Source organism: Diorhabda sublineata, chromosome 5, assembly GCF_026230105.1.
Source record: "Diorhabda sublineata isolate icDioSubl1.1 chromosome 5, icDioSubl1.1, whole genome shotgun sequence".
Lineage (NCBI taxonomy): Eukaryota > Metazoa > Arthropoda > Insecta > Coleoptera > Chrysomelidae > Diorhabda > Diorhabda sublineata.
Window position 1 is genome coordinate 19782818 of NC_079478.1, and position 14603 is coordinate 19797420.

The window sequence follows — 14603 nt, forward strand, 5'->3', positions numbered from 1 at the left end:
GCATGTACCATTATCGCTTTTGCAATGTTCAAAATTGCAATTAAGTAATCAAAATTTAAATTTTTATGTAAATAACCACGTTTAAAATGGGTAGGCTTTGCATCAAAATAGTGGTTGTAAAGTATAACCTTTTTTTTTCATATTTTCTGTTTATTTAGAAGATACCAAGAAAATATAAGAGAGTAGCGGGCTCTCGGAAGTATGCTACTAATGCAAAGCTGCAACTACCTACTATATACTCCGTAGAATAATTTTCAGCAAAATGAAGAACCTACATTCAAATAAACCAGGTTACCTCCCGTGTTTACCAATGAAAGAAGCTTGGTCCGATACATTCATAGCATTAGTGACTTCCAGTTGACGAAATAGAATTACGGCAAATAATCAAGATATATTTGAACAAAAAAAGGCAGAAGAGTATCTCGCTTGGCAGGGATTGGGTAAAAGCTTTTTTAAGCCGTCATAAAGATTTATCTGCCAGATTGGCGAGTAATATTAAAAGAATCAAGGCAGCACTTAGCGAGCAGCAGATGCGAAAATATATAGAGAATCTACAAAAAACAGTAAACGACCAACTGATACAATATATAACTATGATTAAACTAATTTGACCGAAAACCTAGGCCAGAAAACTCAGAGCGAATAATTAATTCTTCAAAAAGTTGTATTTCGTTAATGATAGCAGAAAACGCTGCTGGTGAACTGCTTCCAACTTATGTAGTATAGAAATGTAAGAATTTGTGGGATACTTGAAACAAAAATGGACCAGCTTGTACTGCATCTGGATGGTTTGAAGCCCAGACATTTGCTGATTGGTTTCCTCAGCTTTTATTGCCTAGATTAAAAAAGTTATAATTGGCGTCAAGCTCTCGTCGCATATAAACGTCGACGTTTTAGATTTAGAAATATGCAGGGCTAATTATATTCATTTTGTGTGTCTTCCACCCAACAGCACACACATAACACAACTGCATTTTTTGCTCCAATGAAAAAAGCATGGCGACAAATCTTGTGCTATTACAAAGAAACACATGTAGGAAGTAGATCCAATTTGTTGGAAAAACAACATTTTCCTGCACTTCTATAGGAATTAATGGAAAGAATCTCTGAAAATGCTACCTCTAATTTAATTTCTGGATTTAGAAAATGTTGCATTGTACCTTGTAAAGTAAGCTCTCTTTTAGATAGATTAGGTGCCAGGTGATCAAACCTGGGAATGAAGATGATAGGAATAAAAACGAAATAGAAAATTCATTTATAACCTATTTAGAAAGAAAAAGGCAAACTGCTACACAATTTCATACAAGGAACAAAAAAAAGTTGACAGTTCCAGCTAGGAAAAGTATTGCACACAGCATAAATGTCACTGATCTGCCTGCGTAACTTCAAAAGAAAATCAACAAGCGACTAACGATGTTTCTGAAGATATTCCGATATTCAGAGAGTCTGATGACGACATAGATGAAGTAGGATATGGAGGAAGAGAATGAGTTTAACAAAAAGCTCTGACTACTTCAGTAAAACCAATGCTCAGAAAATTGAGGAATCTGGACTGTTAAAAGAGTGGTTGGTGAATATTGTCTGTTTCTTTACGAAAACGACTTGTATCTTGGAAAAATGACTTCTGTGGTCGAAAATGGTGCTATGATTAATGCCATGGTTAGAGCATTAAAATTTTGGAAGTGGTCTTCAAAATGTGATGAAATTTGGTACACATGGGATCAAATACTTGGTTCAATAGACCCACCGAAGAAGATGACAAAATGTGGCTTGTATACCGTACGAAAATGTGACAAACTGTGGTGGAATTAATTTATTTTTCTAATTTTTTAGATTTAAGTAACTTCAAAGACTGCAATTTTTTCAAGAAGACTGTTTTTATTTACACTTCTATATAATAATAGTATGTTACATAACAAGAGTTGTAAGTAACCCATTAAGCACGAAGTGAAAAATTTTCTGCACGAAGCCGCACAGTGCGTAATGGGCTTACAACTCGTGTAACGTACTATACTTTTTCTACGCTCATTCATAGCATGCTACTTAAGAAAACGTGTCCTATTTTTGAAGAAATTGCATAATGTGCTGCCTACATTTAGGGGCATCACTCTTTCAATCCTGAATATATCTCGCTAATGCTAAAAGTTGTCACGTTTTTTAATTTGCTTAATTTGTGTAAATAGACCAAATAAAGTCTTCGTTAATAAAAATTTGATTGTAATTTAATTAAACCAACAAGTTTAAGTTTTCTTCTCAAAACGCACGTATATGTTATGAGCTCTCATTACATGCATGTTATTGTCAAATGTCATTTAAAAGGAATTTTGACAGTGCAATTTTTGACGTTTACAGACATGGGCGTAGAAAAATATGTTTATTCCATCAATGTTTTATATACTTTGTAGGCAATAAACGACTACAATATTGAAAAAGGCCATAATTTACATAAAATTTATCAGAAATTTAAAAAAAATAGATCAAAAGAGTCACAACTGATTTAAGTTTACAATGGTGTGGGTTTACTTTATTCCAAACGGATTTTGATCATAGAAAATCAGTTTCAAATCCATCGGTGCAATGTAACCCCAGCCTTTAGTCTAACCTAATCTAACCTAACCTAACCACAGCCTATAGTCTACTTTGCACCTGAATTTAAACACTTACATTTACAAATTGCGAATTTATATCAATTTTATTTAAAAATGTAATACGAGGATGTATTGGTATCTAGTTAGTCTAGACCAGTTCCATGCATAAACAAAATATTGCGTTACCATAGCAACGAACAATAACTTATTAGAAGTGTTAGTGTAAAGTTTAACGTCCACAAAGTAAACCAGAGTTAGGCAATAAATTAAAAGAAAAAAGATGTATTGAGTTAAGAGGGTTAAGAGGTAAGCAGATTTATGAAGATATGCTTAATACCCTTGGTGATCAATGTCCTTCGTATGCGACCGTGAAAAATTGGACTGCAAGCTTCGAAAGAGGTAAATTTTCTATTGAAGATGATGAACGATCGGGAAGGCCACTATCTGTGTCAGTCCCCGAAAATATCGATGCAGTTCATGACATGATTTTATCAAACCGTCGAATTGGGCTAAAACGGATATCTAAAGTACTGAATATTTCATACGAACGCGTTCATCATATAGTTCACGTCAATTTGGACATGAGAAAAATTGCTGCAAAATGGATCCCCAAATATTTGAATGTTGACCAAAAGCGTTCGATCTGTGTTCGATTTGAAAAGGATGTAGACTTCTTAAACCGAATTGTCACTACGGATGAGATTGGGATACATTTCTACGATCCAGGAACAAAGCAACAATCGATGGAATGGCGACACTCTGGTTCCGCAAAGCCTAAGAAGTTAAGTGTCCAAAAATCTGCTGGAAAAGTTTTTTCTTCAGTTTTTAGGGATTGCCATTGATTAATCATGATTGATTTTTTGATAAGGGTAGAACAATAGCTGGAGATTACTATTAGACATTATTAACCACTCTACGGGAAAAATTATAGAGAAAGGACGCGGAAAGCTATCCAAAGATGTTTTGTTCTTACAGGACAATGCCCCTGCACACAAATCTCATGTTGCCATGCAAAAAATTCGTGATTTAGGATTTGAATTACTAGAACACCCCCCGTATTCACCAGATTTAACTCCGTCCGACTATCATCTCTTTCCTCACCTGAAAAAAAGTTTAAAAGGTCGTAAATTTTCTTCCAAAGAGGAGGTAATAAAAGCTGTGGAGGTCTGGTTTACAGAACATGAAGAAACTCAAAAACTCAAAATTAAAAGATGCGAATAGAATTTTTTTGTTTTTTTGTTAAAAATGATACCTGCTAATGTTTGATCTTCTTCTCCTTCTCTGTAGGCTTGCCACCAATTGGCATCTTCTTGACTGATGATATGCAAAACATCGCCTTTTTGAAATCCAATCCCTAGTTCCCTACAAGGTATATACATATCCTCCTCAGGATCATAGTCGAAGTGCGCTCTGACATGAAGGAAATTATCCCTAAACAAATTAATTAATAATTAATATTGAATTATTCATATCTATATTCGTCCATTTTCATTGAATTGAATGATTCTTGAATCAAAAAACTTCATTCACAATTCTCAATTGAATATGATAGAGTATCATATCTGAAAAACTATTATTTGTTGTGCTCTGAAATCACCACTAATAATGGTAAGTTTCAATTCAACGAAGAATTCAAACGTCTTTGTAATTCGTGCAATACTAAGCAGAATGCAGACAGTGGTTTGCCATTTCTCTTCGACAGGTGGCACTTTCAATTTTTATTTTCCGATGTTGTCCAGATGGATAAAGAATACATACCTGTTATTGTATCTTGGCACTTGAGACCCAGGGATAATTAGAAATGTCAGAGTACCTTCCATAGTTTGCAAAATATCACAGACAGCGTTTATGCTTTTGCCGCGCATTTCAATACCATTAACTTCCAGAATCTCATCTCCTTCGTGTAGAAGACCACTTTTATCGGCAGCTCCTCCTCGAATTACTCTACCTAATAATATTTTCTCTATCATTATATGAATAAATTGAATAAAGATCAAATAAAATATTAAAATAGAAAACTTGAAAAGTTATTGATAGGGCTGACGTATCTGTCATTTGCATTATGCTGTACTAACTCTGGTCACAAACAGGAATTTCTTTGGGATGGAGAATTTACCATCCTCGCTTGTCTTACACTAGACTACGAACGAAAAATGAGATTTTTGTACATTAATGGAAACAAATATATAGGAACAGCTTACTCATATGACAGCAACCCAAATTTATTCGAATGAGCATCCGGATGATTGCCGAGGTTGTAAACACCAATAAAGAAAAGGTTAGAAAAATTTTACACATGACAAAAGTCTGTGTGAATCTGGTGCCAAAAAATCAGACTTCTGACCAAAAGCTCTTGCGTGAACGGGTCTGCTCAGATTTTCTTGAAAGGTTAGATGAAGATCTGCTTTGGAACGGACCCTATTTGAGTCAATGGAAGCGGTAAAACAAAAAACAGCAGAGCTCTTGAAGGCACTCACCAAAGAAGACTTCCAGCACTGATTCGATCTATTGAAAAAACGTATGGAAAGTTGTTGTGCGTTGGGAGGGAAGTATATTGAAGGGGAGTATTGGAATTTAGAATAATTTTTATAATAAAACACTTTTTCATAACCAGTCTAGTTATTTACAGTAGTACAAATTTTTTCTACCAATTAATATATTCAACCGTGAATCTTCAAGATAAACGCTTGAAATACCAAGATATTAATTGAGTGAACTTTGAAAGGTGGATAAAACACGAAATAAGTATTCAGGAATTTAAAATATTATAGAAATAGTGATAAGACTATATATATAATTAATTATGTATATGAATTATGAATAATTCTTACCTATAACGACAGCGTCACCATCATTCTTAACTGTGGCACCGAGTGGTTCAGTACTTTTTTCTATTTTAATAACTTTAATATTATTTTCTCCATATCTTCGGTCTATTACTGATAATGGTAGAGTTTCAGCAGTAGATGGAGTAGGCGAAGTGGAATCCGGTGGTAGTATAGATGCTACGCCATCATGGGCCATTAATAAAGCCTCAAATTCATAACCTATGGAAGTTTTTGTTAATACAGAAGTTCGTTAAAAAATTACGAGGTTCATAGCTTGAGAATTTATAGAAAATTATTAGAAAGTGGCTAGTCAAGTTTGAAGATATTGCATCATAAAATTAGACATTTTTAATGGTTAACGTACTCAGAACGTGTTATTACGAATGCTATTTGATTTGATACTTCAATTATGCATCTTGATCAAAAATAGAACTAAATCGCGAACATTTTATTTCGATGATTTTCTATGACGTCAAAGCGGATTAAACAGCTGACAGCCGATCGCCTCTCTTCGACTTTTGGTGATGAAGCACCATCTGGAGACACCGTATTCCGCGATTTTCCTAGTTGAATCGTGATGGACTTCGATCCAGAATCGGCTGTTGAGCCAGAAAACATCGATGGTATGCGAATATATTCAATGTTCCTTGGACATTTGGCTGTCAACAAGATATATTCCCGTTGGATAGCGCATAATTTGAGCATTGAAAAAAACTGGACATATCACCACCGTTTCATTATAATTCTGAATGGTACAGCAGCATTTGTTTGCCAGGAATGTTTGAAAAAATCAAGGAAACCACCACAACAATGTGAGCTCTCACAACATCAGTTCAAACAAAAACGTTTTTGAACAGTCAAAATTGATGAGTCTTCCGCCTTACAATCCTTTTTTGGTACCCAATGATTTCTTCTTTTTCCTGCAGATCTAATATAAATTGCGAGGTCAACGTTTTTTACACCTGAAGCATCGGTTGATGCGCTCAAATCACATGTTTTGGAGGTACTTCAATGGCAATGGTAAAAAAAAACAATACAACAATATCCAATTATAAATACTTGTTTTTATTTATGTTTTTATGTCGTAGAAAATTACATTTCAATTCATCTTGTTCTGAATCACGTCTCAATGAACGAAATTTGCGTTTTATTATAAAATATAACAAATCATTAATTATTTAAAATATCAAAGAGACCATATACAAAAAAATTATCAATCAATCCTCAGGCATATAGTCTAATTTCTAAATTTAGGAGAATTGTGGTTTAAAAATTTGACCGTTCAAATAAGGTATTTCTTAGGAGCCGTTTTGTTATGGTGTTTTTCGTTTTAGTTTCCATTTCACAAAACAGTTTTATACAAAACTTTACGCAAGTTTCATAAATTCTTTCTTTGCTTCTAACGTCTATTTATGTATTTTTTCAAAGTATATGTCTCAAGTATCTCGATTTTTACTCCCTTTCTCAGATATCTAGTCTAGCTCTTCGATTTTTCTTATTTAATTCGGGTGAATTTTACTTTTTTGCAGATGAGTGGATTAGACGGTATAGAATGCCTGCGTAAGATCAATAAAGTACATAAAAGTTTAACTCTATAGTGTCTTCGATTATTTTGTGAAGGATAAGTATCTATTACTTTTGATGACACTTTTGTTGAACGAGTTTTGTATAGCACTTATCAAACTGATATCTTGTTTTTCTCTTTCTTTTAAAAATTAGTATCAAGATGCTTTATTTCTATTAGTACATTCTTGTCTGTATGTTGTTAAAGAGAATCTGAAATTCACCTAGTATTTTATCATTTTCTATCATTTCTTAGTTTAGTGCATGAATGTTTTTTTTAATTTCGCTGCAAGTTTTATAAAAATGGAGCAAAATTGTTTTTTTAATCATTATGTACTTAGTGTGTTGATAAGCGATAAAATTTTTTCTATTTTTCATTAATTTATTGTTTTATCCTTTTAACTCAGTAGATTTTATATTTTCTCTTATTTTCTGTACAAATTATATTCCATGTTGAAAATTTTTCTTGATGCTACTTTTTGCTATTTTAGTTGACCATATTTCTTTCAGTTTCATAATTCTGCGTTAGCACTAGATCAGTATTTTGCAAAAGATTTTTGTCTTCTGCTTATATATCAAGGATTTTTAACCACAGATTCCTCCAAAAAAAGTCGAGCAGTTTTATAGGAATGATTTCACTCTTTATGAATTTTCTTCTCACCTAATTTATGAAATATCTAGAACATAGTTGCGGATATCTTAATGGAAACCAAGTGTTCTTATGACCAAGGTATTCCCCATCCCCTATGACCCTATTCCCGCAATTTATGTAGTCAAGAGATAGTCAACCAAAAAAGTTAAGGGAAATCAGAATTAACACTATAAACAGTTAGTTCAAAAATCTACCTTATAAATCATTTTGCTTTAGAAAACAATTTCTAATTCAAATTATATTCTGATAAAGCTTATTATTGGTTAGCTACCCTATAAATATCGAGAGAAGAATATAGTTTTACCTGTTAATAAGGCAGCTAATTCCACGGTATAAGCACATTGAGAATGACTAATAGCGTCAAGGCAGTCTCTTAGGGCGGTTTGGGCAGTCGGCGTGGCCCGCGGTGTAGTTCTCGACCTAACGCTTTGAACTTTGTTATGAACAGCCAGCGCTTGACCAAATTGGGGCGATAAAAGGAGGGATTGAATAGCAGCAATTCGACCTTCAAGGCCTCCCAAACCTCCTCCTGTACCAGCTTTCTTCAGTTGAAGTTGTAACCGTTGAATGGAAGCGACCAAATCTCCATATCCTGAAACAGTACAATTTAAATCAAATGGTTAATACATTCAATTGGATGCAATCATAAACCAAAAGAGATGTTGACCAAACTTTATTTCGAAAATATTAAAAACCTTCAAGATATTATAATAAAACGAATTTAGTTTTGCGGGAAACATTTTTTCATATTAAAAACAATAGTGCAATCTATAGAATAAGTTCGATCATTAATATTATTAGAAAAAAAAATAAGGAATTTGAAGTGAAAAAGAATGGCTACACTAGATATGTGAATTGTTTAAATCATATACGAGGGTTGCTACTTAAGTTTTGAGATATGACGACACTGATATGTTAATATGTCAAATCAGTCATAATAAAGTTTGATATTTTTAATGGTGAACATAATCAGAACGTAATAATTGTTTTTACCAGTTATCAATGATTTATCCAATCACACGGATTTTATATTAAAGATGCAATAAGCTACTTTTATGTTGACATGTTGAAAAAAGTATAATTACCCCAAACCTTAGTAAACTATCAATTACGGTATTCATGAGATCTAATTATAGACAGCGGGTATTTACCCACTGGTTTTCCAGATAGAAATATTCCTATCATAGGACTACAGCTCGATTAACTCAATCAATTTCCGAACAACGATGAATGTGATCTTGATCAGTTTCCGAACATTAACGAGTTAACCCAACCATAGTTTCCAAAAAAGTCATTTTGTGTGTGCTATTTGAGTTGTTTACAGCTACTTGAAACATTCATATTGGTCAAAAAAATAGTTTATTAAATTTCTTGTTTAAATTGTGAGCCTAAGCGATCACTTACCAATCGAATAACCTCTCAAAACAAGCATAGCAAATTATACCCTGACGCATGCTCGTTGGCCAAACACATTTCTAATGAAGATCATTCCATGGATTATAAATCTGACAATGTTTTTGCAAATGAAAATAACTACAGAAAACGCATGCTCTTGGAAAATTGGTCAAAATGATCATTGTATTTATAATAAAAACTGGTATATCCATTTTTTAGATTTTTAAAAAACAGATTAAAAACTCGTAATAACTAACATAACTTTCAATTGGATGGATTTCAATTTTAAACAAAAAAAAAACAATTGAATAGCAACCAAATCATTAAACTTCATATTTATGTCTTATTGCCATTGTTGTTTTTGAAAGTAATGGTTTTAAAATTTTATGAGATATGTATTTCATCACCTCTATTCTCGAGAATATTTTTGAGAGAGAAAACCTTTCAAACTCATATTTGCCAAGGAAAAAATTGGAGGTTATACTTGTCCCTACAAGGAGTTTGAATTATTTTCAAAAAATGTTAATTCATAGTTAAAATTTTACATTCATTGTATTTATAAAAAAACTGATATGTCCATTTTTTAGATTCTGAAAAAACAGATTAAAAACTCTTAACGATATAACCTATCAAAAATCATCATTCGTATCTAACAACTAACATAACTTTGATTTGGATGGATTTCAATTTCAAACAAAAAAAAACAATTGAATAGCAATCAAATAATTAAACTTCATATTTATGTCTTATTGCCATTTTGATGGTTGTTTTTTGAAAGTAATGGTTTTAAAATATTATGAAAAATGTATTTTATCACCTCAATTCTCTAGAATGTCTTTGAAAAAGAAAATATTTCAAACTCATATTTACCAATGAAAAAATTGGAGGTTATACTTGTCCTTAGAAGGAGTTCAAATGATTTTCAAAAATTCGCATTCACCCCTTATATTCGACTTTATTTTAACATTATCGTAAATGACAACATACCATATTGAGTATGAACCAGTTCTTTCTCAGTTGCCGGTGTGTCCGATCTGGATGAATCCTGACCTTCATCTTCGAATGCATCATTGAAAGCTCCCTGCGGTTCACTCTCTAGAGCCTGAAGCTTACGTGAACCACGTAAGGATCTATTAAGGAATTCATTTTGAGCAGCTAGACGATCTTCCTCTTCTCTGCGTTTTCGAATTTGTTCCTAAAAGTAAATTTACTAAATCAATATTTTACAATACAAGGAACATCAGATTATTTTATCACTATTGAAAAGGAAAGAGATACACAATAAACACTGAATCTGCGTTTACTATGGAGTGTTATCTATTTTATATGAGTCTATGAACTATATTTACAATGAATAACCAAGTTCTGTGAGACCTGTATGAATCGGTTTTATTGAAAGAACAAACCTACCGAGAGAATTAAAATGAATAATGTTATCATCAATAACTCAAATTAAGTATGTGATAAATGAATTTATGCAGGATAAAAATCACTAATAATGTAGTGACACAGTGCAATAGGTTTCGTCCTGAGATAGGAAGTTCAAATATAAGACGATAACAAATTAATTTAAATATAGAATCGAAGCCAGATAAACCAGGTCGAAGACTACAAGTGTCTACTTGGTACATTTAATCTCTTCTTCTTTATTTTCTTCTCTAGAGCTCCTTATGCCTTTTGGAACGTCGAAATATTGAGTATATTCCCCTTCCTGTGTTTTCATAGGTCCTCCTTTTCTGCTTTTCTTATATCTTTTTACTTTTGTCAGTTTTCTTATGGCTTTCTAGACTTTGTGGTGTTTCTTTCTTTCTGTGTCCGTCCCATTTTGAACATCTTCTAATTATTTTGTTTCCTATTAGTTTCTGTTTGATCATCACTAAAATTTTCTCATTTATTATTATTCATTACCCAAGTTTCACTTCCATATCTTCACGTGGGTATAGTTATCGAGTTGTAGGTACATTAACAGAATAATATATTTGATTTGATTTTTGTACTTTGTTAGCCATCTCTATATCTATTTTTTCGTTTTCTGTGAAAACGAGTACCAGATATTCTTCATCTAATTTTTGTCCTTTCATTATAAAATCTTCTCCATGTTCTTTTTTTATCTACTACCATCCTTTTGGACTTCTTGATATTCACAATTCTCAAGTCTTCTATTTTCTTATATGTCTACTTTTTCTACCATTTTCTACCTATGCTAATCCCGTCTATTTTTGCCGGTTCTAGGTTTCTGTAGTTAATTATTGTCTCCAAATTGTAATTCTTTTCTTTTATAGTTTTTAAAGTGCTATCCATTACAAGTATAAATAGAAGAGGATTAAGACTATCTTCTTGTTTTATTCCCATCTCCATTTTAAACTCCATCAATTTCTTTCGTCTATTTTTCTAGTTTCCTTATACGATCCCATACCATTTAACAAGAATTTTTGACTATTACACTTAAGAGATTGCAGAATCTTCCGAAATACAAAAAAGTAAACCAGAGTTACGCAATAAATTAAAAGAAAAAAGATGTCCACCGCGAATCGAAAAATTGGAGTATCGAGCCATCAAAAAGTACCTGTATTTAAAAGGGTTAAAAGTTAAGCAGATTTACGAAGATATGCTTAATACCCTTGGTGATCAATGTCCTTCTATTGAAGATGATGACCGATCAGGAAGGCCACTTTCTGTGTCAGTCCTCGAAAATATCGATGCAGTTCATGACATGATTTTATCAGACCGTCGAATTGGGCTAAAACGGATTGGGAAAAATTGCTGCAAAATGGATCCCCAAATGTTTGAATGTTGATCAAAAGCGTGCAAGGGTAGAAGCATCGCGTTCGATTTGTGCTCGATTTGAAAACGATGTAGATTTCTTAAATCGAATTGTTATTATGGATGAGACTTGAGTACATTTTTACGATCCACAAACAAAGCAACAATCGATGGTTTGGCGACACTCTGGTTCTCCAATACCTAAGAAGTTTCGTGTTTAAAAATCTAATGAAAAAGTTCTTGCTTCTATTTTTTTGGAATTGTCGTGGAGTAATCATGATTGATTTTTTAGATAAGGGCAGAAGAATAACTATTCGGCATTACTGACCACTCTACGGGAAAAAATTAAAGAGAAAAGACGCGAAAAGCTAATCCAAAGGTGTTTTGTTTTTGCAGGACAACCCTGCACACAAATTTCACGTTGCAAAGCAAAAAATTCGTGATTTAGGGTTTGAATTACTAGAACACCCTTCTTATTCACCAGATTTGGCTCCCCGTTCGACTATCATCTCTTTCCTCAACTTAGAGACGTTGCAGGTTCGCTGTAATAAATGTATCCAATTAAGAGGAGAATAATAAAATATTTTGACGTAATTTTGTTTGGTTATATAGTAGGTTAAGAATTTTTTAATATATCATTGTATTAGTTTGCAAACAAAATATTAATAATAGGGGTAGTGGGTACATTAAATCACAAATATTTAGGGTGATGGTAAACTGTGAAAATACCCATTTCTACTTTACACATATCATTAAACATTTCTTCGATAATGCGGTTAGAACTGGACGTTAAAAGCAGCCGCAACGTGATGAAAACATTTGATAGAATTTATATTAATGTTTCAAAAAATAAGTTATTGAATTATATCTATTACTACCTCTGTATATTCCTAATGGTTATAAAATAAATGAACTCTGCTAATATTACGAAGAGAAAATAACTACTTTTGTTGTTTACAACAAATAAAAATATGTTTTTAGACAAAACGCGATGGGTACAAACACATTTGCAATTACATATGGTTGAAATTCAATTTAAATGCCTTTCTAATTACGTGCATGGTGCATTCCCTATTTTAAATTATGGTAATGGGGAAGGGAGGGGTTTGACAAATGACAGATATCTGTATAGCTCGAATGTGTCTTCAAAACAAAAATTAACTTGTTTCAGTATTTTCTTAAAGACTAATCAATACTGACAAATATCGGGATGAATTGTTTTCTATGACCTATCCACTATATAAATCAAATTCAAACTGAAATGAAAGTAATTATAATATATATTACTTAGACCATTATACGTAATTCCACTCACCTTTCGGTGAAACCAATAATAACTTTTCTCAATATTCGATACCATATTTGATTTTAAAAATATTTTTAAAAGTTCGATCTCCATTTTATAAAATTCATATTTTTATACATCGGTATCACTAAAGGTAGAACTTATTAACAATACATACAAACAGTATTGAAATTTGAATGATGACGCATACTTGAGTAAAGACGTGACTCGCAAGGCGGAAATTAATAAAATTCAACGTGTTGAAAAAAGACAAACATACAAGTTCCGGCACATTATGCCGCGCGGATCCCGTGTATGTACACACAGGTAGATAATCCCACCTGTTTGTTATATTAGCGCGGTGTTGACTGATGTATAAGATTTCATAGAAATCTAGAAATATATATTTTATAAGAATATATTTGAGCACCCAACTTCAGTAATAGAATTTTATTAAAGCTCAAGGTATATATATTTTTTTATTATTATCTGTAATAATAATATTTTAATTTAATGCGTCATAATAAAAATATGTTACTACTACTTAAATGACGATTTCCGTGGCGCCACGATTTAACAGATAACGGATTTGGCTTAATTAGGCCAAAATAAATCGAAAATGACTAATGAAATTTTTTTATATATGAATCTTGTAATTGAATAAACAAAAGATTTTTTATTTAATTTTTATACTATTTACCTTGATACTCCAAAATTATATTGAAAAAAACAGATAAGAAAAACAAAATAAGCCTTTTTTGATAACTTTCATCACTCTGTGATGAATATAACTTAACATACGATAAATACATGAATAATTTGAAGTTTTTCATAAATAATTGTCGGCTGTTTTTAATTATTTATAAAATAAAAAAAATATTTAGTGATAGTTTGAAGATTTAATTAGTAATTTAATATAAAAATATCCTCTTTCCAGCGAAAACTACGTTCTGAATGCTTTCAAAAGTTATTTATTTTCGTTTGTTTTATAATTGAAAAGCTAGACTACTGTAGTATTTCACAATTATCCTGGAAAAGTCCCCCATAAGGAAAAAAAAATAATAATAAAATTTTTTTAAGACAATTTTGGCTGTAAAAAATTCACGATTTTTGAACTTTTTTCCAACTTCAAGTATAATAATGAATAATGAAATTTTTCGATATCTCGCTTCGTTTATTTTTATTTGAATATAAAAACATGGAAAGATTTATCAATTCAACTTATTCATAAGATTTGCGCAGATAACCTTCATAAAATAAAATTATATACAAGGTCTGGCTATTAAATAACGAGACTGGTTACGAAAAAAGGTTTTATTATAAAAATTATTCTACATTCGAATGCTCCCCTTCAATATACTCCCCTCGCCACACACCTTTCTATACGTTATTTCCATTGATCGAAGCAGTGCTGGAAGTCTTCTTTGGTGAGTGCCTTCAGGAACTCTGCCGTTTTTTGCTTTACCGCTTCTATTGACTCAAATCGGGTCCCTTTCAAAGCAGATCTTTTTCTAGCCTTCCAAGGAAAT

At 32.1% G+C, this 14603-nt stretch overlaps 1 protein-coding gene across 5 annotated transcripts in view; it reads right to left on the minus strand.

Annotated features, from left to right (window-relative positions):
- Positions 1-14603, minus strand: part of LOC130443975 (protein PALS1) — a 123287-nt gene that overhangs the window by 7648 nt on the left and 101036 nt on the right. For all 5 annotated transcript variants that reach the window (XM_056778912.1, XM_056778911.1, XM_056778908.1 and 2 more), the window contains 5 exons: positions 10014-10221; positions 7936-8223; positions 5420-5635; positions 4347-4536; positions 3841-4019 (listed from right to left, as the gene is read on the minus strand). In XM_056778912.1, the coding sequence (XP_056634890.1) occupies positions 3841-4019; positions 4347-4536; positions 5420-5635; positions 7936-8223; positions 10014-10221 (1081 nt within the window). The remainder of the gene's footprint in view (positions 1-3840; positions 4020-4346; positions 4537-5419; positions 5636-7935; positions 8224-10013; positions 10222-14603) is intronic.